This window comes from Petaurus breviceps, unplaced genomic scaffold, assembly GCF_028583685.1.
Source record: "Petaurus breviceps papuanus isolate PSGF00001 unplaced genomic scaffold, PetGlider_PUasm1.0 84, whole genome shotgun sequence".
Classification (NCBI taxonomy): Eukaryota; Metazoa; Chordata; class Mammalia; order Diprotodontia; family Petauridae; genus Petaurus; species Petaurus breviceps.
Window position 1 is genome coordinate 9262960 of NW_027186645.1, and position 27370 is coordinate 9290329.

The 27370-nt window shown below is 35.3% G+C and overlaps 1 protein-coding gene across 1 annotated transcript in view; it reads left to right on the top strand.

Moving 5' to 3' along the window:
- The window catches only part of LOC138176222 (uncharacterized), a 61031-nt gene that overhangs the window by 18173 nt on the left and 15488 nt on the right, over nt 1-27370 (top strand). Inside the window, exons 6-9 of the mRNA XM_069106963.1 lie at nt 3515-3576; nt 4009-4194; nt 9156-9238; nt 25425-25510. Of these exons, the coding sequence (XP_068963064.1) occupies nt 3515-3576; nt 4009-4194; nt 9156-9238; nt 25425-25510 (417 nt within the window). The remainder of the gene's footprint in view (nt 1-3514; nt 3577-4008; nt 4195-9155; nt 9239-25424; nt 25511-27370) is intronic.

Consider the following 27370-nt stretch of genomic DNA (forward strand, 5'->3'; position numbering starts at 1 on the left):
GGCAGGGAGTAATCCAAGGCTGAGGATTGGCTAGATGAAATTGGCAATTTGATAAGGGTGCTTGCAAGGGATTCAAGGGAGGGAGATGGTGTAGAGTTGAATTGGTTCACCAAGGAGTCAAAATGGGGAAAAGAGGGGAGTGCAGCTATTGTAGGGGAGATGGCCTGGGAGAGAATCAAGAGGTCAAGGGAATGGAGGTCACGGTACAGATGAAGAATAGCATTTTGTAAGGGGAGGAAGAGGGAGAGGTGAAAAGCCAGTAGATTTTGGTCATACAAGGGGAATTCAGAATTCTTAAATATAGAAGTGTTATATTTGTGGGTGATGGTAAAATCAAGGGTGTGGCTATCTTTGTATGTGGCTGAGATATTATATATATGTATGTATAAATTTACATATATACATATATTGTGTGTGTAAAGGAAGGAAGGTAGGTTGGAAGGTTGTACCAAATAATTGGAGGGGAGAGGCATGAATCTGTGGAGGAGGAAGGGAACAGGAAAAACTTGAGTTGAACTTTGAAGGAAATTAGGGATTCTTAGAGGTCAACAGGAGGAGTTACATTCCAAACAAGAGGGACATCCAGTGCAAAGGCACAGCCCAAAGGGAGATGGGCTGTCATGTGAGGAATGACAAGAAGGCCACTTTGCATTGTAGAGTGTGTGAAGGGGTGAGTAATGTATAATAACGAAAGAAAGGTAAGTTGAGACCAGGCTGTGAAGGGTTTTAATACCCAATAGGATGGTTTTTTAACCCCAGAGCTTTTATGGATCCATTGGAATGTATGGAATAGGGAAATAATATGATCAGACCTGTGCTTTGGGAAAATCATTTTGGCAGATGGATCGGCTATGGAGAGACTGAGGCAGGAGAACCAATTCAAAGACTTGCAATAGTCTAGGTAGGAGGTGACGAGGGCCTGAACTAGGGTGTTAGTTGTGTGAATAGAGAGAAGGGGACATACATGAGAGATGTTGTGGAAGGAGAAGAATCAAGATCTGACGAAATACATGAATCTACTAAGTGAAAATAAGGCCTTAAGAATGACACCAGAATTGCAAACCTGGGTAACTGTAAAGATTGTAGCGTGCCCAACAGAAATAGAAAAGTTCAGGAAAGAGATGAGTTTGAAGGGAAAGATGATGAATTTTGATCTGGATCTGTTAAGTTTTAAGATGCCTATAAGACATATGATTATAAAGTTAGACAAACTCTTAGTGATGGTGAGACTGGAGCTTAAGAAAGAAAATAGAGCTAAATAGTTTGGGACTTGTCTGCAAAGATATGATATTTAAACACATTGGCACGAATGAGGTCACTGAGAAAGTGTAGATAAAAGAGAAGAGAGTCTGGGACATGACCTTGTGTATACCCACCAGGAGGGGCAAGATATGAATGAAGATCCAGCAAACAGTACTGAGAGCTATCAGAGAATGGGCTGGGGGGGGGGGGGAGATTGTGTGTGAGAGAGAGAGAGAAAGAGAACTCTAGAATATAACTTTGAACAAGTCTTTACTCCTTTAGTCTCTTTTTTTTCCTAACAAAATAAAATGGGAACCATATTATTGTCTCTTAAGAAAAAAAGAGTGAGAATTAACAATCAGCCCAAATTTCTGTCCTTTAGTACAGGTCAAACGAGATATGTATAAAGCACTTTAGCACTGTGCTTGGCACATTGTAGGTGCTATATAAATATTTATTCTCTCCCCAGATCAGGCTGTTGTCAGGCTTGAAAGGGGCCTCCATCTGTGGGTAGCTAGCTGTTTGTTCTGGTTAAAATGCAGGGTAGTAAGGCCAAAATGTTGGATTTGTCCTCTAACTGGTGATCAATTCCATAGCCAAGAACTCAATTTCTAACTCTAGTAAGCCACTTAGTAAACCTATGCTATTAATAATAGGGGAAAGATAGGAGCAGTGTGGCAGAGGAAAAGAAAAACCAGAACAAAGTTATTTTGGGAATTGTTCATTCATTCAACAAGGATTTTTTAGGCACCTGCTATGTGCCAGAGCATGAATCTGTTGCCATTTATATATGCTGGAAAATCAACCAAAATACATTTCCTTGTGTGTGGTTCAGCAGTATAACCATTGTATACAGAGGACATCTCCTTATAGATTCTCTTATACCAATCATACAAGTGAAACATAGTGGGGAAAAGATAGATGAAACATAGCATCTATATTGATTTCTCTCCAGCACACCCTTGTTTCCCTGTAACGATTTCATTTTGCACTGAAAACCAACATGCAATGATCGGGTTTTCTTTATACTATTTTAATCTGGACATTTTGGAGTCTCTGGTAAGAAGTAGCCTCACATTCCCTCTCCTCCTGGGAGGTTCATTAATTAGGTAAGGGTTCACAAAGTCAGAAGATTAGAGCATTTAAATTTGGAAGCGTCCTTGTTCAGCCTCTTGATGTTGAAACCTTTGTGACCTAGAAGTGACTATAATCACAGCCTGGGCATAATAGGAGCTAGTCTAATGTATGATACCCTTCATGGTTGTATAGGTCAGCTTTTTCCTTCGTGAAGGAGATGACCTGGATTCACTTGTGGGCCCTCCTACTTATACATGGGTGACATTGGACAACTCCCTTAGCCTCTCTGAACCTCAGTCTCCTCATCCTAACTGAAGGTTAGACTAGATGATTTCTGAGGTCTCTTCTGACTCTAAGTCTATTTTGAGGGAGGCACAGGCCCCACTGTGGTAATATATATTTACACTCAAGCATGATACAGTGGAAAGAGTCTGAGGACCAACTCAGTATGACCTTTGTCAAGTCATTTAACCTGCACGAGACTCATTTTCCTTCTCTGTAAAAAGAGGGGATTGGACTACATGGTCTAAGAGTCCCCTTTCCAGCTCTAAATCTAAGGTCCTGTGGTTTAAAAATACAGATTTATGGGTAAACTTACAAAAACTAAAAGATTTTCTAGAACAGCAATGTAAATGCCTAAGTAAAGTCATAATGTTCAATTTGGTGGGAGGAATTTAATATTTTAAAAGAAATATTTTTTTTTTTTGCTAAGTTTCCTTAGTTTAATAATCTGTTTCTTCTATTTAGGAGAAAAAAAATCTTAAGAGTCAGCTGTATCATAAAATTGATCTCCAACTTTCTCTCTTCCTTTTTCTGAATTTTGTTCCTTTTGCTTCTTTTCTATAAGAATAATTATAACTATTAGTATTTACCTTTAAAAAGTCTTAAGTTAATGCAGTATCTCCTGGTCTGAGTTTGTGGAAATAATTCCCATGAAAACATAAACAGTAGTTAGATAAACAGAGTAGTTTTTTTTCCCCTTTTGATGTTTTGTTCTCACTTGACCACTTTATAGACATTTTGCCTCACAACATTTAAAAAATATATATAATGGGATTATTTCTCATTGTGTCTTATCAATTTATATTTGTTACAGTACTATGTGGATTTATTATCCAGACCTCTTTGAAAAAATAAAATGAAAAATACAATTATGGAAAAATATGCTTAATGTAGTTTTTTTGCATTGATTTAGGTAAGAAGAAAGAAGCTATAAAGGATGCTAACAAAGCTATTAATTTGGACAGATTGAACCCAGTAGGTTTATTCATTTTGATACTAAGATAAATGACACACAAAGGTACAAAGTTTTAAGAACTTTCCTTATGCTCTGAACACTATTTGTTACCTATTTTAATTACTTATTTACTTTTTAAAAACTGTCTTTATGCCAATATATCTCTTTGGAACACAATTTATTTCTTCACTGTTTTTTAAAATCAGTGGAAATTCTGCATGAAGGGCAACTATCCCATTTTGCAGATGAGAACACTGAAGCTCTGAGATTAAGTGACTTGTCCAAGGTCACAGAGCTAGTTAATTGCCAAGTCAGCTCTGGAATTCAGGTTTCTTGCCTCTTTATATCAATGTTTTACTGCACTTGCCTCCCTAATTTAACTTTTTTCTTATGTAATTTAAAGATGACATCTTCATATTTATGCCTTCACTGTTAAACTTTGCTTTTTCCAGGATGTGTACTGTGTCAGAGCCCTAGTTTGGAATTCATACAAAGAAACTAAAAGAGCTATTTATGATTTAAACAAGGGCCTTAGGTTAAATCCTTACCATGCTTGTGCTTTGATTATAAGAGGAGCAATTATCAATTCTCTTAATTCTAAAACTGAAAGTGACAAAGAGAATAGAGATCATGAAAAGGTAAGAATATTTTTAAAAATATTTATGTTTCAACTTATATACTATGTTGCAAATTATATAGTTATGGTAAGAAAGTGGAGAAAACTCAATTTAAAGTGATATTTATTTTAAGGAAATAATAAAATGCAAATTAATGAAATTATGTTCTGATAAAATTCACTTAGTCAAATATTTTTCAAAGCAGAATGAGAATTTTCAGGAATGACATTAGAGATGGTCCCATAAAATATTGAAAATGCTATATTTATTCATTTGTGATTTTTCACTATCTATGAAGAAAAAATGTAAATTTATCACTTTAAAAGTGTTGAATGCATGACTTCAATCTACAAACTTCAGACTTTTTACTTGATAATAATAGTAACAATCACTCAGTTGCATAGTGCTTTAAGATTGGTAATGCACTTCCCTCACAGCAACCCTGTGAGAAAATACAGCTATCTAGTTAGAATAATTACCTTTTGGCATTATGGAAGAGATTATTTTCTAAGCTCAAGCAATCATCAGACTTTCCTTTTAGTCTCATAATAGAAATTTCTAGTGATGGTGATGATAATGGTGGTCATGCATGGGGTTATCTTTCCTCAACAAAGCCTGGATACATTGATTATTATTGATAAAAAATAAGAAATCATATATATGTAATATATTATAACTCAAGCTAAATGGGCACTTGTAGTATTAGAACTGACAGTTACTTAAAAATTTGTCAAGGATGGAGAATAAGTTGAAATGATTGCCCTGGTAATCTGCCAGATATTCTAGCCTTATGGAGCAAGTATGAGATGTGACTGAGAGAATTTGTGCCAGGATTTATTTAATATTTTGATTGGTATTTATTTAGACTTTAAAAATCCTAGGTAGAAAAACGAGAAGGACATATAGGGGCATGGTTGGTGTTTTCATCAATCCTTCCACTTGAAGGTTGGGACTTATAAAAAGGGAAAGCTAGCTATGTAAATGATGTTGAAAAGCAGTATGGCTTTCTGAAACATGTTTTAAAGCTATTGAGATGATTCTATAGTGACTGGGAAGACCATGTTTTGCAAAAGATTAACCAGATTGGTCAAGAAGTCAAGTTGGGAGTGAGAGAAAAATGCCCCAATAAAACTATAAAACCAAATACTGATAGTAAGTCCTTGAATTTCTGAAATGCTCTTCCCTGATGACACGTTTTTATCCTTTGCCTCTCTTACTCCCTTACTCTTTCCGAACCTTCTCTCTGAACCTTTTCCTTTAGCTCTTATTTTTTCTTCCAATTCAGTGCCACTTGCTCTTGTGGCCACTTGGTTTCTCTTGAATTCCTATTGATATTATTAAGTAGAAAGCTTATATTATGACTTCTTAGTCATTCCACCAAAGAATACCTTGTTCCTTTAGCCTTCCACCACTTCTCCGTTACTAATTTACAACCCTAGGTAAACTCAATGATTCCTTGGGCTCTTGAGTGCATTTGAAGTAATGAAGTTATGTGGATTTTCAGCTTTATAGAAGCTTCATGACTTCAACTAGACCCTCATCTCTGCTTGGCAACTTCCAACTTGGCCACAAACCCACGTAGTACCTATTCTAAACCTCCTCTCTTTTTAATTTTAACCTCATTCCCACATTGTCAACAGATAACTTGACCTTATTTTGCTGAGAAAATAAAGGCTTGTCTGATGGGAGCTCCCTCAAATTACTTCTTCCTCATGTTAAAACTTATTCATATCTTCTTCCCTTCTGTTTCAAAGGAAGAGGTGGCTTTCCTTCTAACCCATGCTATTCAGTCTATCTCCATTGACTCTTAAAAACCATTCCTACAGATATGCTTATTTTTTGACTATGTAAAGAAAAAAAATTCTTTCTAACTAGTCACATGAGGCAACATTCCATCTTTTCATTCCCAAATTTGATGACTAATCACTGCTTCTACTTTATCACCTACCAAACTCTCTCTTTCATCTCTTACAATTTGGGTTAATCCCCCATCATTTCACCAAAATTGTTTCCATAATGGTCACTTCTTTTGGGCTACTAGCCTGACTAGTTCTAACTTTTCTTGTTTTGTCTAGGAGTACACAGGTTGGGGTTGGGCCTTGGATATGACTAAACTGAATTGTATGTATGCAATCTTTCCTCTCTCCTCTCTCCTTTCTTCTCTTTCTTTCCCTCTTTGCCTCCCCCCCATTAATAAGCTATAGGTCTTCTCCAATATTTTTCTCAGGTAGGTAGGGTCAATTTCCTCTAAAATAAGGAAAGATTAGACTGGATCTCTGAGGCTCTTTTCTGCTCTGACATTCTGAGTCTATATAAAAGACAAAGGAGGATCTTTCCTTGCATCATCTCTGTTAACATCTTATACATCACCCTTTAGCTGACTTTTCCAAATATTTCATATTACTCCCCTTCCTACATTTTCCTTTCCAGCCAACCTGACCTACTTTCTTTTTCCCTAAACTGAGAATTCCATCTTGTAACTCATGGCCTTTGTGCAGACTACTTCATGTATCTGGGATATCCCGGCTCTCACCACTAGCTTCTAAAATCTTTCTGCCAAGCTCCTTTGAGATGTTGCTTCCTATGGGAAGCCTTTCCTGATTTCCCCTCCCCTGAGTTTGCTATTGTCCTCCCTTTCCTAAAAGTATCTGGTATTTAATACCTATCAATCTGACTCATGTATCTTCAAAGAAAAATGTAAACTACTTGAGGACAGTAACCAGTTTTGTTTATTTTTTATCCTTAGTATCTAGAACATTCCTTGGACACAGTAAATGCTTAATAAATGAACAAATTCTTGGTTAATTGAATTGAATGGGAGTGACATAGAAAGAAGAACTCCTTGTCTGTTAGTGTCTTCCCTCCTCCCAAAATATTGCCATGTGTTTATTTTGTATATACTTATATGTGTACATTTGATGTCCCCTAATCAAATGTAAGTTCCTTGAGAACAGGTATGTTTCATTTTTGTCTTTGTATCCCCAACACCTAGCATACAGTAAGCATTTAATAAATGCCTGTTGTTTGATTGATAGAATAGATGCCCAGTAATTTACATGAAAAAATAATTGGGTAGAGGGTTAGAAACAATACTTTCAGCCTTGGATATCTGTATACAAAGGCACAGAATATATTGTAAACAAAGCAAACTTGAAATTTTGAAATAATTTGATAAGTATAACCTCATTGGTATCACTAAGACTTGGTGTGATGTGACACATTATTAGACTAGTATAAAATAGAAATATACCTTTTGTGCTCAGAAATAATAATTTTTAAAAAATCAACTACATTGTACGTGAAGCTGTTCACAGTATAGTGTCCACAGCAGTGCAAACTCAGAAGATTTAGAACTGCAAAGAACTTTGAAATCATCTAAACTAACTCCTTCATTTTACAGGTGAGGAAACTTGAGTCCCAGAGAGAAGAAATGACTTGTATAGGGGTCACATAGGTAGTAAGTAGTTTAGTCAGGAATTTTAATGGCAGACATCTAGCTTCAAATAGAGTGTTTCTGTTTCAGGAAAGATTAGGCATGGCATGGACATTCCAATACCTAAAACCCAAGAAAAAGACCAAGGGGGGGTAGGACTACCTCTAAACTAGGGTTTAAAAGAGTGGCAGAGGGCTTCACGAAGCAAGCAAGTCAAATTGTAAAGTAGTTTTGGATCAACTGTGCCCTATTTTCAGATACTCTGTTCCCATTTACTCACTTTTTACCATACCTGATACATCTGTTTATCTGAACCCTGATGCTCCTGAAAAACTAACCTATATTCCTAGAGCTTAGTTAGGCTTCCTACCTATGACCCCTGCCTTTTGGTAAATTCTGAGAATAGTAAAAAGTAAAGCAGAGGCCTTGGCCTCAGGACTTCCCCTTATGCCTTCAGCTTCCTGCCATCAAATAAGTTGTGGTTTGCTGCACCATGGAAAGCTCTGGTCCCTTTTAGTACACATGACAGAATGATGAATAAGATACCTTTACTCTCCTTATGGAACTTGACGGTTTTTAATAGTTAAAAAGATTTACATCTACATGGAAATTCATGAACTCAAAAGTAGGACAACTATGGAAATTATTTTTTAAAAAAAGACAGAACCAGAAATCATATAATTATAGGAGTGTGCCAATGATTGTCTAGCTAGTTGAAGGATACAAATGATACTTTGCTAATGCAGATGATAAGATTAGGACAGATAGAATATATAATAACAGAGAACTGCAACTATCTGGACAACTATTAAAAAATTGCATTCCATTAAAATCATAGCATCTTTTAAATTCTTGATTTTCCTGAATAGGAATCTCACCATTCAAGGTAGTGGATATAATGAGGAATTGCTGTCCAGGGCTTAATAGGGATTCACAAAGATCTAGTGGTAAAGTGGAAGTTAGGGGAACATTGGTAAATCCGTATCATCTTAGAGATGGATTGGAGATCAAGGAAGGTTGTTCCATATATTCTTCCCTGTTCTTGGTTTGTCTTAGCCTTAAACTTAAATAGTTTAAATAAATGTTTGTCTTCACAAAATAAAGCAGTTTATTGTACTTCATTTGATTCACAAGTAGAAAACTTTTTTTTCCTTTTGAAGAACAGTTTTATGTGAATTAAAACAAATGTGTGAAAATCTGAACAATTTATATATTGTAAAGCAATGAGGCAGTGATAAAATCTCTACCTTATAATAGTCTAATCATTGAATGTTTGTATTAAGACTTAACTTTTTGAGATTCATTTGCTAGATTACTCATAAATTATAAAACCATTTTTGCACTACAGAGATAGACTCTATGCAACAATTAGAGTGTAATTAGTAACCATAAACAAACTCATTATTTAAAGCAGTAATGATTTTTGAGATTAAAATTTCACTGCCATCTTCATTCAATCATTTATCATCACATTTAGACATCACTAATGGAGATATCAACTATTCACTTTAATATAGTTGCTGAAATTTCATCTTTTTTTTTTAAATAGGCTTATAAAATATGCCAGAAGAGCAAGTTTTTCTTGGATGTAAGTAACTTTAAGAGTCCAAAAATGGCAGAGTTCTTCGAAAAGTGAGTATGGAAACAGTTGAGAAGTTCCCAAATAGCAAAATAATTTACATTCATCTTCTCATTTCTATTGTGGAATAGATGTAATTCTTTTCCTTCCATTAGACAATATTAAGAAATAAGGGATTTGGGGTGGCTAGGTGGCATAGTGAGTAAAGCACCAGCCCCGGAATCAGGAGGACCTGAGTTCGACCCCAAGTTCGGTTCCGGCCTCAGACACTTAACACCCACACACACAAAAAAACTAGCTGTGTAACCTTAGGCAAATTACTTAACCCCAAGTGCCCTCCAAAAGGCAACAAAAAAAAAAAGAAAAGAAAAAAAGAAATAAGGGATTCCCTTGTCTAATCAAGAGGAAAAGGAGCATGTCCCTCTCTCTTTTTTTTCTGTCACTGTGGCCACTGGGCAAACTCCATGGTCACTTGATAAAATTCATCCTATCATATATGCTATTAAATCCTACATTTAAACCACCTGTGAACTTTCTTTGAGGCCCTCCCCAATAAACATTTGATCATTAGCATTGTGATATTGCATATAATTTTTACTCTGTGAGACTTAAAGCTGCAAATTTTAAAATGTATTGTTAATATAACAATATAATATAAAAACATTAACAATATTGTTAATATAACAATGATAATATATAAGAAGTATTGATAATGGTCATAAAACAAGTAGGTTTTTTTCATGTAGCAAGAAAAAAAGACAATAGATGGTCACTGTACAGGTTACATTGATTTCTCTGATAGGAAAATAATAAGAAGGTGTCTAGTACATTTAGTAAATTCTCTGTGGAGAATTTATAGGCAACAATAACTAAGAATTGAAACAGATAAAAAGGGCTGGAGAAGTTGTGACCTATGTCAGTGGAGGGATTATTCATAAAACAGTGATCTTTCAAAATTATTAAAGTAAAGGAGTTCAGCAGACTTTATATAATTGGAAGGGGAGGATTAAGCCCCTTATTAGGTACCAGGCTTGAATTAAATGAACCATTAAAAAAAAAAAGAACTTTACAGCCTCAGAGAAGACAGAAAAGCAGATAAAATACAATCATTATTGTTTCCAAACATTATTTACTTGATTAGGAAAATATTTTCTACTAGGCTCCTTTAAAAAAAATTATATTGGGTAATTCACTTCTTTACTAGCTTCAGATTTACCCCCAGGCTCTTCCTTGATGAACAATTTATAATATAGCATAAGTATATGTATACCTTTAAATGTGTGTGTTTGTGCACATATTTTTATGGGGGGTTAGAGAAGTGGTGTTAGCCCTCTGTTTCTACTGGTGTAGGAAATTCTGGGTGAGGAAATGCCCTCCATGAATGCAGCTCTTCTGCACCTTACTGTCTTAGAGAGTTCCCTGGGGTACTGAAGGATTAAATGACTAACTCAGGGTCAGAAAGTTGTCAGAGATGGGACTTCAACCTAGGTCTTCCTAACTTTAAACTCCCTATCTGCTATTCGACATTGCTACTGCATTGTATATGGTGTATGTGTGTGGGTGTGGGTGTGTACATGTGTACACACCCACACACATTGCAAAATATGTGTCAGCATGATCTAATTAATTGAATAGGACAATTATTCAAATATGTACATGCCACAATATTCTCTTTTGTGATTATGAAGAGCAAGAGAAAAGGTACAGAAAATTATTCAACTGTGTTTTAGTTTTGTTTGTCTGGTCTTTATAAATAGAAAATATTTTTTAGATCTTAACTTAATATGGCACTAAGTTTTTGTATGATTCTCCTGGGTACCAAGGAGAGCAACATAAGTATTTGACAACTTGCTATTGTATAAATAGGGATTTTTTAATACAACTTATTACCAAAATTATCCTAAACACTTATCCAAAAGAAAAGATTCACTTCAGCTATGCAAACTATAAAATTCTGCAGTGAATTGAACAGCTGTCTTTTCTTTGATCCTTCTTTTTATTTTTCTATTACTCTTCAAAATGAATGCGAAATGCCTAAATTATGATGTATATATGTGTAGGTTATCAGCATAAATGATGTATCCTCAAACTGTTAGAAATGCATTTTAACCCAAATAGATCTTCCATGTAAGAAAGCAAATTACAATATTATATTTGCTTAGCCATGAATGCTTTTTATTTTGATTTTAAGTAGTTATGTGTGCCAATATTCTGTTAATAGGAAAAGAAAAAACATCGAAATTTCACTTCTTTAATAATCTTGTTTCTCATTTCTGCCAATATACCTTATTTTATCCTTTATACCACATTTGTTTTATTTTGAGAAACAAAATTTAGTTTTATCCTAAAATTCTTTTTTTCCCCCCTGTAGATATGAGAGTATTTATTTTCTCTGGATTGGTCTCTTAACAGATAGGCTTGGTACTGAACTGGGCTCAGTACCAACATTTTTAGATGCAGATTGGTGGTACAGTGCAAGTAGAAAGATGTTCTCTCCATCTGGCTTTTTCCTCTTTGAGATGCTTGGAGAGAAGGATAGAAAAATTGGCTAGCATTTGACCTCTGGGACATAATAGTGTTTGTTTCAATCAATCAGAAAGCATTTATTAAATGTCCATAATATGCGAACCACTGTGTTTAGAGCGGAGGATCCAAAGACAGGCAAAGGACAGTCCCTGCCCTCAAGGAGCTCACGATCTAATCAGGGGGGCAACGAGCAAACAAGCTGCATATAGGATAATTAGGAAATCGGGGGGGGGGGGCATCAGAATTAAGAATTGTGAAAGGCTTAGTGCAGAAGGTGGGATTTTAATTGAGTAGGAACTTGAAGGGAGCCAAGGAAGTCAGGAGGCAGAGATAAGGAGGGAGAATATTCTAGGCATTGAGGCACCAGAGAAAATGCCCTGAGCTGAGAGATGTAATGCCTTGCCTGTGGAATGGCAAGAAGGCCAGTGTCATTGGCTCAAGAGGAGGGAAGAGGTATAAGAAGAGTGAAAAGGTAGGGAAGATTAGATTATGAAGGGCTTTGAATGCCAAACAGAGGGTTTTAGATTTGATCCTGGAGAGGTAAAAGGGATCCACTGGAGTTTAATGAGTATGGGGGTGACATAGTCAGACATGTACTGTAGGAAATTACTTTGGTGTCTGACTGGAGGATGTACTGGAGTGGGGAGATACTTGTGGAAGGCAAATCAGCCAGCAGTCTGTTGCAATAGTCAAGGGCCATTAAATGATGAGGGAACTGTGCCAGGGAGATGGGAGTAGCAGAGGAGAAAAAGAAACATATTCTAGAGATGTTATAAGGGTAAAGCTGACAAACCTTGGCAACAAATTGGATATGGGGGATGAGAAATAGCAAGGAAGCAAGGATGACACCTAGGTAGTGAGCTGGGGGACTGGGAGGAGGTTTAAAAGTAGGTTGAGTGACATGGCTAATATGGAAATGTTTTGCATGCCTGCACATGTATTGTTGTTATTCAGCTGTTTCAATCATGTCTGACTCTTCATGACTCCATTTGGGGTTTTCTTAGCAAAGATACTTGCTGTTTCCTTCTCATTTTATAGATGAGGAAACTGAGGCAAAGAGGATGAAGTGACTTGCCCAGGGTCACACAACTAGTAAGTGTCTGAGGCCAGATTTGAAGTCAGGTCTTTCTGACTACAGGCCCACCACTCTATCCACTGTGCATATGTATAATCTATACCAAATTGCTTGCCTTCTTAAGGAAGGGTTAGGTGAGGAAGGGAAAGAAATTTGAACTCAAAGTTATAAAAAAATGAATGGTATTTTTTTTTTATGTGTAACTGAGAAAAATAATTAAATGTAAAAAAAGAAGTAGGCTAGAACTAGATCGTGGAAGACCTTGAATATTAGATTAGTGAGTAGATGTTAGGGAGTGATAAATCACCTTGAAGGTTTCTGAGTAGGAGAGTGACACTTACTGAAATAACCCAAATTCTAAGTAACAGGTAATGAGGACCTGAACTTGACCAGTGCCAATGGGAATGAAAAGGAGGGAACAGAAACAAAGTTGTGGTGGAAATGGAATTCACAGGGTTTAGTGAACCATGATGGTTTATGCCAGATATATTTGGATCCTGAGTCAGAGCTTGGCAGAAATACCATATTGTACTCTGATAGATGAGTTTTTTGTAGGATTTTACCAGATCAGTTTGAGATGAATTAGCCCTGGTCAATAGTCTGTACTTTTCTACATTGTGTTTTCATTAAGTTCACCTTTGGTCATGCCCCGCCTTGTGGCAGACAACCCAGGACCACTGTAATCCATTTACTCAATTGCAAGAGTAATTTAGGGAACAAAAGCAATTTTGAGAAGAACTACTTTTCTGGCTTATCAATACCCACTCCTAAAGTAGTTCTATCCCATCAGGAAAGAATCAACAGAATTACCATCAACTACTGCAATGAAGAAACAAACCTTCTTTGCTTTCCTTCCGTCCCATGCCCATTGTTATTTTGGTTTATTTTGTTCTAACCCTTAATATTGAATTCCAGGGATGTAGAGACTATGAATCTTATATATAGTGAGATCAGCAGCCTCTGCATACATTATAGACCTAGTGTTTGTACATGGACAGTAAACATCCCAATGATAAGTTTGAATTGTTAATCTAGGAGTTAAAATCCTTGTATATTCTTGTGGGTGACACTATAATGCATTTAGTTTAGTGGTTCTAGAGATCAGTCAGCTATTCCAGCACATTTGGGCTGACAATTTATAAGACATGGGGAAGTCATGTTCTGTTCTTGGACTGTTGGAAGCATTGTGTAACCTATGATGCCTCTAGCCACAGGCCCCAGGAAGATCTTTCATCAGACCTTAATTCCTGGTACCAAGCTGTTCCAGTCAAAGCAGGGAAGCTGACTCCACATAGAACATTTGATTGCATAACTGACCTATTTCTAGGAGCCCCTGCCCTGAAAGTCAGATCTACTTATTGGTCAATCCAAGTATGGTGGCCCTGTGAGAGATACTGAAGGGTGTATCTGGTTCTCTCCATTCCTCTTGGAATTATTCATCAAAAAGGATAGTTGAGAGCAGAGGCTCTACTTTAACTAAAAGAGTAGTGTTTAATACCATCATTTTCCAAAACCAGTATATGCTGCTCTATCTACCTGATCTCATGGACCAATTGACAGGGTTAGTAAAATTTACCAAATTTAACTTCAAGAGGAATGTAGTTCATCTGGATCTAAAAAGAGGAAATTGGAGTTGGGCTTCCATATCAATTTAGATCTGGTACTGGTGCTAGCTTATGCCATTTAGATTCTGTAATACCTTTAGACAAATTTAGTATTTTAAGATCTATGGGAAAGATTATTCCTAATCAAAATAAATTCTAAAGAATGGATCATAAAGAGAGGTTTAAAAGAAAAAAAAAGGAAGGAAGGAAGAAGGAAAGAAAGAAAGAGAAAGAAAGGATAATAATCTGTATTTGTTTTCTAGGGTGAGGGAAAGAGAAAAGGGGCAGGGGACCAGAAACAGACTGTACCAAATCTAGTCCATTAATGCTGAACACACATCTCTCTCACCACCACCCTCTTTATTAAGCAGAAGTGGGAAACAGAAGGGAAAGTATAAGGGAAGAGAATGGAAAGAAATAACAGTCATAACTGAATGTGAATGGAATGAATACACTCCTAAAGTGGAAGATGATAGGTTGGATTAGAAACCAGAATCCAGCAATATTTTGTTTTTTAAAAAATACACTTGAAAAAGAAATATATACACAAAATTAAATAAGGGGCTGGAGCAGAAAGAAGCTCAAGTAAAACAAGCAGGGGTAGCAATCATGATCTTAGAAAAGGCAGAAGCAAAAATAGTTTTAATTAAAAGAGATAAACAGGGAAGCTACATTTTGCTGAATTATAAATACTGAATTGATATAAATACTAAATATATGGGCCAAATGGCATAGTATCTACACACTTAAAAGGAAATGTTAAATTGTGCCCATGGAGTCATCCTGGATTTCTTGCTCGCTCTCTCTCAACATGCACATATCCAATCTATTGTCAACACCTGTTGACTTCACCTTTATTTCACCTTTGATTTCACGTCTTGAACATGCCTCCTCCTCTCCTTTGACACTCTCATCAGTCTAGTACAGGCTCTTATCCCCTCTTACCTGCATTATTTTAATAGTTTGCTAGTGAATCTGCATGTCTCAAGTCTTTCCCCACTCCAGTCTAAAATTCAGGTTTGATCATATCAACCGCCCCAATAAACTCTCATGGCATCCTGTTGCTTCCAGGAGCAAATACAAAATACCTTATTTGGCATTCAAAATTCTTTATAACCTAGCCCCCTCCTATCTTTTAAATTTTCTTGTGCCTTACTTCTCAACATATACTCCTTGATCCAGTTTCACTAGCCTCCTACATGTTCCACAAACAAGGCATTCTACCTCTTTGCTATGGACATTTTCTCTGTATGCCCCCTATGCCTGGAACAATCTACGTCCTTTGCTGTGACTGCTAACCTCCCCGGCTTTCTTTAATTTCTAATTAAAATCCTGCTTTCTACAAGAAGTCTTCCCATTTCCTATTTATCCTGCAAATAGCATATATTTGTTTGCATGTTGTCTTCCCAATTTGATTGAGGGTAGGGACCATCTTTTGCCTCTTTCTGTATCCCACCACAATATGGTATATAGTAGATGCTTAGTAAATGTTTGTAAATTGATTATTCCCATAATTTTTTATTTTTTCCTATTTGCTGTGTGTAAGGTAAAACCTCCAGATTGTTTTGATTGTTATTTCTCTTGTTATTAGTGATTTGGAGCATTCTTCTACATGGTTACTAATAGTTTGTAATTCTTATTTTGAGAACTTTTTAATTCATAAGCTTTGACAACTGTTATCTATTTGGGAATGGTTTTTGTCTGAAGTTGCCTTCTAACTGTATTTCCTGACCAGTTTTCCACTTTGACTTTTGATGTACTTTTTCTTCTGTACCCAATCTATTATTTTCCTTGCTGACTGCCACTTCACTATTGTATAGTGACCTACCATTTATCCTTGGGACTTTACATACTGCCTGCTGTGAGACCTCAAAGGGTGCCATGAAAGGGTCATGGCTGCCACTACATCTCTCCTTGCCCTGCCTCACCACAGGTCCTATTCCCTGGTCATTAGTTACCTCTTCTGCTGTTCTTAAGATTTCTATGTCTGTGTCTGTGCCTAATGGCACAGCTACTTCCTTTGGACAGATAAGTCCAATTAGGGAACAAACGGAATCTTTTTATTATATTCTTTCCTCTGGGGCTCAAATCACTGTTTTGGCAGTTGGGTTTTTGACAAGGACACTGACCAAACTAACTAAACTTAAAAAAGATTTCCTAATCTCCAGATTTTTCCTTGACTCCCAAATAGTTGGCTTTAATTGAACCTTGATATCTTCTGTTTTCAGTCCAAAATCTAGGTCAGAAAGTTGGCAAAAAAGTAGCACTAGAAATCTGGCAATACTGAAGGTAATCCCTGATATTAGGGCAAAGGCTATCTGTTCTCTCTTCTGTTTTATATTACCTACTAAGTTCACGGAGTCTTCTGTGTCTACATATACTGCTAGAAGCCATGGAGGTCCAAGACTTAGAGATATGATTTTCGAGTTCAGATCCCTGACTGGTGCCAGGTAGAGGTTCTGGTCACATGTTGAGGTTCTTATATAGAGTCACAATTCTGAGGTTCTACAACTCTAAGAACTATCCCTTTGAAGTCTGGGAATTACGGGTTTCCCTATAGCATTTAGGTAAATTGCCTGGGGCTGGGGAGAGGGGGGGAGTCCAACTCCACATTGTTTATATCAAGAGGAAAACCCAGAAAAAATAAGGAATCTTGAAATTCCTTAAAGAGTTCCCTGTATAGTTCCAATTTAGGCAAGCTTGGCAGCTGCAGTATATAAATTGATAAATGTTTAAATATGAAGCTTTAAACTAAATGCAAATTTTAATAATCTGAGCCTTTAGTAATTAGAATATTTTCTACTTCTACCTAAAAAATAAACTTTCCATACTACTAAATATATATATATATACAAACTTACATACATATACACTTACATAAATACACATATACATGCATGCATGTATAAATACATACATGTAATGAAGTTTTCTCATGGATATTAAATAGGGAACAGGAAAATGTTAGGAGAAAGAAGGAAACAAAGCATTTTCTGGAAATACTGTTTTTGTACTTTGTGATTTTTCTGTTTAATTAGTTTGCATTACTTTTTGGAAGGCCCTAAAGGTGCTTTGGGATTTGTGAAATTTAGACATGGCTCCCTGAAGGTTATATCTGAGGGATAAGTATTCTTAATAAAGGTGAAGTTCTTTGAACTCCTTAGAAGAGAAAAGCATTGTGTAAATTCAAAATACCATCCTCATTTGGGGCATATTTGCATATCTGCATAGAAAAGTCACAATCTTGTTTTTTCCTTATCCAATTAATTTTTTATATGGATTACTGGCAGTGGAAGACTTTAAAACATTCTGTTTCACTAAGTTTGCTACAGAGCAGAAAATAAAACACCAAGCAATTTAACTAGAAGAAAGTATCAAAGGAAATGAAACTGCATTTGCAATTACCTAAAAAGGAATCTGTTCAACAATTTTCTTCTTTCATACAAGTTTTATTTTACATTCTCCAATTAACAGTGTACCATTTTCAGTCCAGAAATTAAAAATTGTAAATCTCTGATTATACTCATCTTGTTAAATTGGATTTTAGTAAAAAATAAAATCACCAGGCTTTCCATATAAAGTAAAAATGTCATGTCCTTGGGTCTTCTCTACATATCTATTATATTTCAGCAGTATTATCATTAATTAATATTTTCTGAATGCCCAAAAATATTCTGGTCACTAGTATATACAAAAGTTAGGATCCTTGATTTCTAGTCACTCAATTACCAAGTTTGCATGTCTTAATCCTAAAACTGCACATTCGTATTATTTAAGCAAGTATGAATACAATTCATAGTATGATGACAGCTCTTTAATTATGACCTTCCTCTTTTTTCCCTCCACCATCCAAAGATCCCTTACCTACTCAACCCTAGACCTCTATTTTCATTCTTTGGTTGCTTTCAGAATGTAAGCCCAGATTCATATGCTTCTTGAGGACAAGGGCCCTTATATTTTATTTTTGTATGCTTTGGACATAGTGATGGGATCATAGGCTTATAAACATATTTGTTGAATTGAATTCTCCTCCTATAGCAGTGTTGGGCCATGAGGTTGCAAAGTGGATAGAGCACCAGGACTTGAGTCAAAAAGATTCATCCTCCTGAGTTCAAATGTGGCCTCTGACAGTTACTAGCTGTGTGACCCTGGGCAAGTCACTTAACCTTATTTGCCTCAGTTTCCTCATCTGTAAAATGATCTGGAGGAAGAAATGGCAAACCACTGCATTATCTTTGCCAAAAAGATTCCAAATGGGGTCACGAAGAGTTGGACATAACTGAACTATGACAGCAACAACCTAAAGCAGTGAAAGATTTAAATAAAACATAGCAGAGAAGGGACTACAGCTCTAGTTTTCCCTTGTTATGCCCTTAAAAACACTTCCTTTTAAACCTACTTACCATCTCCCAGTTCATTAATTGACTGTATTGCTCAAGGCACCAACTAGGCAGAGGAGTTTGGAGGTGAAGGAATGTTATAAATACTAGTCTAATTAACCTGATTCTTCCTTTTACAGATAGAGTGAATGAGTTTCTATAAATACAGATTTGGACACAGAGGACAGAGCATTGAAAATACTTTATCTTATGGAGGCATATAGGTGATAAAGTGTATAGAGAGCTACACTTTAGCCAGGAAGACCTAAGTTTAAATCCTGCCTCACACATTTACTAGTTTTGTGACTATGGGCAAATCACTTAGCTTTTCCCAGCTTGTTTCCTCATCTGTTAAGTAGATTTAACAATAACACTTAGATTGAGGAAGAAGGACAATAATAATGGCAGTTAGCAAATTCATCATGGTTAAATGTTTGTAAAGTTATATTGAAATATATGTACATGTATATACACACGTATGTAAATATACATGTGTATATGTAAAACCCACATGTGAATTTATATATTAATACATCTATGTATATATGCATATATGTACTTGTTTATATCTATATATCACTTTACTTTAAATTCAGGAACAATCTCAGACAACATTCAAAAATATGTTCGTTCTTAAAGTCAAAATAAAGTAAAATATGGTGGCTTCAGACTGAGAATAATCGGAGGCAGTATTGTTATTTTAAAGAGTTTTTAGAGTTAAGAGTTATACTCAGAAGGACAAAGAAAAATTTAAAAGTCACATCCCAGTTAACTTTTGTTAGTTCACAAAGGTTTGAAACTGTGAAATATATGTATAGAACCGTATCATGTCAAATTCTTATTTGTTAATGTTTTTTTTTTTCCAACCAGGGTTATACAGTTTAAAAATCTTGTTGAGCATTTGCAGAAGAACATCACAATAGACTAAAATGATTTAACTTAGATATTTTCTCTCTTATTTTTTCTCAATTATAAGTAAAAATGTAATATTCATTTTTTTAAAAATTGAGTTCCAGGGGTGGCTAGGTGGCGCAGTGAATAGAGCACCGGCCTTGGAGTCAGGAGGACCTGAGTTCAAATCCAGCCTCAGACACTGAACACAAAAACTAGCCATGTGTCCTTGGGCAAGTCACTTAACCCCAATTGCCCTCCAAAAAGCCAAAAAAAAAATTGAGTTCCAAATTCTCTCCCTTCATCTCTCTCCTGTCCTTTTCTTGAGAAGATAAGCAGTTTCAAATAGATTATACATGTGAAGTCATGCAAAATATATTTCCATATTTGTCATGTTGCAAAAGAAAACATAGAACAAAAACAAACAGACATGAAAAATAAAGTTTAAAAATATGCTTCAATCTGCATTCAAACACCATCAGTTTTTTCTCTGGACATGAATAGAATTTTTCATCATAAATCCTTCAGAACTGTCTTGAATCACTATATTGATAAGAATAATTAAGTCATTCACAATTCTTCATATAGTGTTGCTGTTACCATGTACAAATATCTCCTGGTTCTGCTCACTTCACTTCACATCAGTTCATATAAGTCTTCCCAGGTTTTCCTGAAAGTATCCTGCTGTCATTTCTTCTAGCACAATAGTATTCCATCACAATCATATACTACTACAATTTGTCTAGTTATTCCTCAATGGATGGGTATCCCCTCAATTTTCAACTCTTTGCCACCACAAAAGACTGTTACAGATATTTTTGTACATAGAGGTCCTTTTCCTTTTTCTTTGACCTCTTTGGGATACAGATCTAGTAGTGGTATTGCTAGGTCAAAAGGGTATGAACAGTTTTTTTTTTTGGTGGGCAATTGGGGTGCCCAAAGTCACATGGCTAGTAAGTGTCAAGTGTCTGAGGTCACATTTGAACTCAGGTCCTCCTGACCTCAGGGTCGGTACTCTATTCACTGCACCACCTAGCCGCCCTTAGGCACAATTTTTTAGCCCTTTCCAGAGGTTCCAAATTGTTTTCCAGAATGATTGGATGAGTTCAGAATTCCAACAACAGTGCATTAGTGTCCCTATTTTTCCATATCCCCTCCAACACTTATAATTTCTTTTTCTGTCATGTTAGCCAGTCTGATAGGTGTGAGGTGGTACCTCAGAGTTCTACATTTCTCAAATCATAGTCATTTAAAGCATTTTTTCATATGACACTAAATAGCTTTGATTTCTTCTTCTAAAGAAACTTCTGAAGAAACTGCCTGCTCATAGCCTTTGACCATGTATCAATTTGGGAATGATTTATATTCTGATAAATTTGACTCAGTTCTCTATATATTTGAGAAATGGGACCTTTATTAGACAAACTTGCTACAAATTTTTTCCTACTTATTTTCCTTGGCTGCATTGGTTTTGTTTCTGCAAAATCTTTTTAATTTAATATAATCAAAATTATCCATTGCACTTTTCTGTCTCTTGTTTGTGTCATAAATTCTTCCCTTATCCATAGATCTGACAAGTAAAATTTTTCATGCTTGTCCAATTTGCTTATGATGTCATCTTTATGCCTGAATCATGTACTGATTTTGACCTGATCTTGGTATATGGTATAAAATGCTGGTCTATATCTAGTTTCTGCTTTCCAGTTTTCCCATCAACTTTTAACAAATAGTGAGTTCTTATCCCAAAAGCTTGGATCTTTAAGTTTATCAAACATTAGATTACTATGGTCATTTACTACTATGTTTTGTGTGCCTAATCTATTCCACTGATTCACCACTTTATTTCTTAGCCAGTACCAGATTGTTTTGATGATTACCACTTTGTAATACAATTTTTAATTGTTTCATATAGTTCCTGGATTTGTCTTGGTGGGTAGATTCCCAAATGTTTTATATTGTCTACAGTTATTTTAAAAGGAATTTCTCTCTCTCTTCTTGCTGGACTTGCTGGTAACATATAGAAATGCTGATGATTTCTGTGGGTTTATTTTATAACCTGCAATTTTGATGAAGTTGTTGTTTCAAATAGTTTTTTGGTTGATTTTCTAGGATTATCTAAATATACTTTCATATCATTTGCAAAGAGTGATAGTTTTGTTTCCTCATTGCCTCTTCTAATTCCTTTATTTTTTTTCTTCTTTAATTGTTGTAGTTAGCATTTCTAGTACAATATTGAAAAAAAAGTGGTAATAATAAGTATCCTTGCTTCACCCCTGATCTCATTGAGGTTTCTTGTTTATCCCTATTATAGATAATGACTACTGATGGTTTTAGATAAGAACTACTTATCATTTTAAGGAAAGCTCCATTTCTTCCTATGCTTTCTAGTGTTTTTGAATAGGAATGAATGTTGTATTTTATCAAAAGCTTTTTCTGCATCTATTGAGATAATCGTATGTTTTTTTGTTGTTTTTGTTATTGATATGGTCAATTATGCTGATAGTTTTTCTAATATTAAACTACCCCTGCATTCCTGGCATAAATCCCACCTAGCAGTAATGTATGACTTTTGGGATTTTTTCTTAGGGATTTCATTTATGGTTTGTTCAATTTCTTTTTCTAAGATAAGAGTTATTTACATATGCTATTTCCTCATCTGTTAATCTGGCAATTTATATTTTTGTAGATATTCACCCATTGCATTTAGGTTGTCAGATTGATTGACATATTGTTAGGCAAAATAGCTCCTATTAATTCCTTTAATTATACCTCCATTGGTGGTGAATTTAATCTTTTCATATTTGACACTGGTAATTTGTTTTTCTTTTTTTAAAAATGAAATTAGCTAAATGTTCTTAGTTTTATTTATTAGTTAAATGGTTTTCAAATTTTCAATTTTATTAATCTTGCCTTTGATTTTTAGGCTTTTTAATTTGGTGTTTAATTGGGGATTTCTTTTTCTTTTTTTTGCTTTTTGGAGGGGGGAAGGCAGGGCAGTTAGGGTTAAATGACTTGCACAAGGTCACTAATAAGTGTTAAGTTAATTGGGGATTTCTAATTTGCTCTTTTCTAGGTTTTATTTTAGTTACATGTCTAATTAATTGATCTGTTCTTTCTCTATTTTATTGATATAAGCCTTTAGAGATAATAATTTTCCCCTAAGTACTGCTTTGGTTGCATCCCATAAATTTTCATGTGTTGTCATTCTGTTTAATGAAACTATTTTTTTTTGTTTCTATGATTTGTTCTTTGTTTCTTATAAACAATATATTATTGGATTCTAGTTTTAATCCATTTTGCTATCCACTTCTGTTTTATGGCTGAGTTCCCCCATTCACATTCACAGTTACAATTATTTTTTTTTTAAAGTAATTAGGATTAAGTAACTTGCTCAAGGTTACATGGCCAGTTATTTCTGGGTGTGGTGGTAAGTATCTGAGCCCAGATTCAATCCAGGTCATCCCAACTCTAGGGCCAGTGCTCTTACTCACTGGGCCACCTGGCCACCCCTAAGCAATTGGGGTTAGGTAACTTGCTCGAGGTTACACGGCCAGGTACAGTTATGATTATTAATGTGTATTTTCCTCCATTCTGTTTTTTCCTTGTTTAGCCTTCACACTCTGTTTTTACTCTGTACTTCTCCCAAAGTCTGTTTGACTTCTGACCACTGCCTCCCTTAATTCACCCTCCCTTCTGTCATTCTTCTCCCTTGCTCTTATCATATTCCCATCCTACTTCCTTATAGGATAAGACAGATTTTCTATTCCTAACTGAACGTGTATGTTTTTCCCTCTTTGAACTAATTCTGAAGACTTTAAGATTCAAACATTGCCCACTACTGCAAATCCCATCTTCCCCTCCACTGTAAAATATCTCCCCTTTGTTCCTCTTTTATATGAGATAGCTTCACTCATTCTACCTCTCCCTTACCCCTTCTCCCAGTACATCCCTCTTACTCATCTTTAACTTTATTTTTTTTTAATCATCTTATCATAGTCAATTCACACCTATGCCCTCTGTCTATGTATACTCTTTCTAACTGCCCTAATAATAATAAAGTGCTTAGGAGTTACAAGTATCATTTTTCCATAGAGAAAAGTAAACAGTTTAAGATTATTGAATCCCTTATGATTTCTCTTTCCTGTTTACATTTTTTGTGCTTCTCACTTGTTGGCATTTTTTAAAATTTCATATTGATTCCACCGCTAACTCACCTTGACTACAACATATTCTCTCCTAAATTTTTCATAAAGTTTTAAAGAGATTCATGAAAGAAGAAGGTCAAAGCATAATGTAATATAGGAATAGTCAAACTGCAGTTCAGGAAATCTGTGAAAAAGAAGCATAAATGTAAAATATAGGAGTTCTGTCATATCTAAGTAAAATTTCATGAAATGAGGTTTAAAACCTGATTGTGCACAAAAGTAATTCCTATATAAACAACCTTCTCATTACCATGCCCCTTTTGGCATGATCAAGATTATAGCTTAAAGTACCTTCTTCTACTTAAAATTATTCAGTTTGACAAATAATTATGTCCAAAGCTTTGAGGTCATTTATCTTTGTATTTTCTTCAGCTCCTAAGATGTGGTCCCTACCCTCATGTAAGTTAGGAATACATTCTAGTGGGAGAAAGAAGGTATGTACACGAATAGTTGTAGTAGAAAATAGAACATCATTTGTGAATAGGAGATACAAAACACTTGTGAGTGAGTAGGGGGGAAGATTAGATCTAGCTGTGGGTAGAATCAGGTGAGGCTTCTTTACAATTAGCTAGTTAAGGGAGAGAATTCTAGGCCTAATAGAATATAAACTCCCTGAAGGAAGGACCAATCTCATTTTTGTTTTTATGTCTCTAGTACCTCCCATAGTGACTAATGAGTAGTAAATGTTGAGTAAATGTTACATTATTTTGAGAACTGAACTGGTAAATCATGTTAATCGAAATAGTAAGTAGTCCAATTTGGTTAGAACACAAGGGTACATGAAAGGGATTTAGTGTGAGATAAACATAGAAGGGCTTGTATCCCTGACTAAAGAGATTTTACTTTATTCATTAGAATAAAACCAATGAGGGGTGGCTAGGTGGCACAGTGAATAGAGCACTGGCCCTGGAGTCAGGAGGACCTGAGTTCAAATCCAGCCTCAGACACTTAACACAAAAACTAGCCATGTGACCTTGGGCAAGTCATTTAACCCCAACTGCCCTCCAAAAAGAGAAAAAAAGAATAAAACCAATGGAACTTTGATCATAGGTTAATAGGTGTACAGCTAGAAGGAACATTAGAGTTCATCTAGTCTAGCTTCATAATTTTACAAGTGATGTAAAAAGACCTAGAGATATTAAGGGTCTTACTTTTTTTTAACCTTTTTTTTTAGGGGGAGGAAGGGGGAAGGCAAGGCAAGGCAACTGGGGTTAAATGACTTGCCCAGGATCACACAGCCAGCAAGTGTGTCAAGTGGCTGAGACCAGATTTGAATGTGGGTCCTTCTGACTCCAGGGCTGGTGCTCTATTCACTGCACCACCTAGCTGCCCCAGATTAAGGGTTTTAATAATCTTGCCCAACCAACACAGAGGCAGAATTTGAACCCAGGTTTTCTGATGACTTTCCCCCAAACCCATACCGTCTCAGTGAAAGGTTTTAAACTTGATTCTTTTGGTTAGAGAAAAAGTATGTGGAATTAAGAAGTGAAATTATTATTTTTTAATATTTTTAGAGGTTTAAAAAAAGGTAGACATTCTTTCTTATCTGTTTCTTACAGATTTCTCTGGTCCCTCAATGTTCCTCATACTGTAACATCATTGAATCTATTGAAAGGATATTCAGGCTCTTTCACAAATTTACCACGTATGTATTCCTCTCAAATTGTACAGAAATACTAAGTAGGGAAAATTAAGAAAGAGGAACATAATCAATTTAGTTATGACTAATAATGCCAAAAATAATTGGAAGAAATAAATTAAGTTTAGACTATGATTATGTACCCCGTTCATTGTTTGGTTCATTGAGGAAAAAAAAGAGAAGCTAGTATATAAACAAAACAATCAACTAACTGGTTAAATTTCTCACTTTTTCTAAACTGTTATTTATGTGTTACATAAACACAACCTGTGATGAAAACTGCAAAGTTATGAATGGTAATAATAAAGTAAACATTAGTCGGGGAAGGGAAAAAGCTATTTCAGAACTCGTCCCTGGGAACTGGTTGAATAACCTTTTATTTTTCATACCTAGTTTCTGTGATGGCCATGACTATAAAATTCACTAACCTAAAGAGACGGAAAATCAATTTTCAATTTACAAGCTTACCAACTAGATGACTAAACTACCCTGGTCATAGTCTATTTGATTGTTCATTTGTTTCTAAATTAAGATTCTTTACAATCAATTATATGCAAAATTCATCTTTAGTGGTTCATAATTAGGTATGAGAGATTTAGGTAATAGAACTGTGGAACTAAGGTTTTGATTTAGCCTATGGCTCTTTGCAATGGGGCAAGGGCATAATTCCTCTTTTTCCTTTGTCTGAGGTACACGTAAACTTTATGTAGCATCTTCATTAGTGAGAAAGAGAGGAGATCTGGTCAGTCTGCTATTAGCCAAAGATAAAGATGTTTCTCCAATTTTTCAAAACCCCATGTTTGAAAGCTACAACACTGCATAGTAAAATAAGAGCTAATGTAATTGAGTATAAGCAATCTAAAAGAACACAAATGGTAATCCTTTGGGTATAATTTTGTTTTTAAAGAAAATTTTATTTGCCTACAGTGCTAATATGCATGTCTTTTGGGTGTTCTAATATAGTAGAGAGAGTACTAGATGTGGAGTCAGGAGAGACCCAGATTCAAATTCTAATGCTTTAGGTGTGATAATTGGCCAGTCATTTAAAGTCTCTGAACTTTGTTTTACTCATCTGCAAAAAGGGGCTAATCTGTAGTATTTGTGAATAAGAGTTAAGAATCAAATAAGATATTGTTTGTAAAGTCATATCTTTCTTCTACTCCTCTAATTAGCTAATTAAGCCTGACTGAGTCTATGGCCATAGACTCAGGTGTCATGAGAACTATTTTGTTTTTCTAAGGTTTACAACCTCAAATTTAGCATAGTTATCACCTTACAAGTACACACAGCAGGAACTAGGAGAAAAATCTGTGGATAGATCAGTGCAAATCCAACACTTATTGGTAAACAGCTCAAAGAAAATATCTGGATGATGAGAGAAATTGATCAGTAACACAGTTTTCTTATATGATGAAGAACATGTTATGGTATCACTAGTCTACCAACCTCCAACCCCCCAAATGATGGAAAGTAACTTAAAAATCAAGCTAACCTGATTTCTTAATGTAATCAAGCTGGAATGAAATACAATAAGTGTTTGAATGTCATAAAAATACTTTGTAATATTGTATGTCTGAATACATAATATTTAAAAATCTAGATTGTCTACCATCTATGAAATATTTTTGTATAGTAGTTATTGTAACAGAAATTATATCATTATAATAGAAATTATATCGTTATATAGAAAATTATAACACAAAACTATATCATTATATAGAAAATACTTACGTTGGATCTCAGAGTTGGAGAAAGAAGAGGCTGGCTCACATAAAGGGATACAACAGGGAGCTCAGTGGTTTCTATTACTATTAGGGAGCTCTAAAGTCAACTTTGGATGTCCTGTTAAAGGAAGGGATCAGGGAG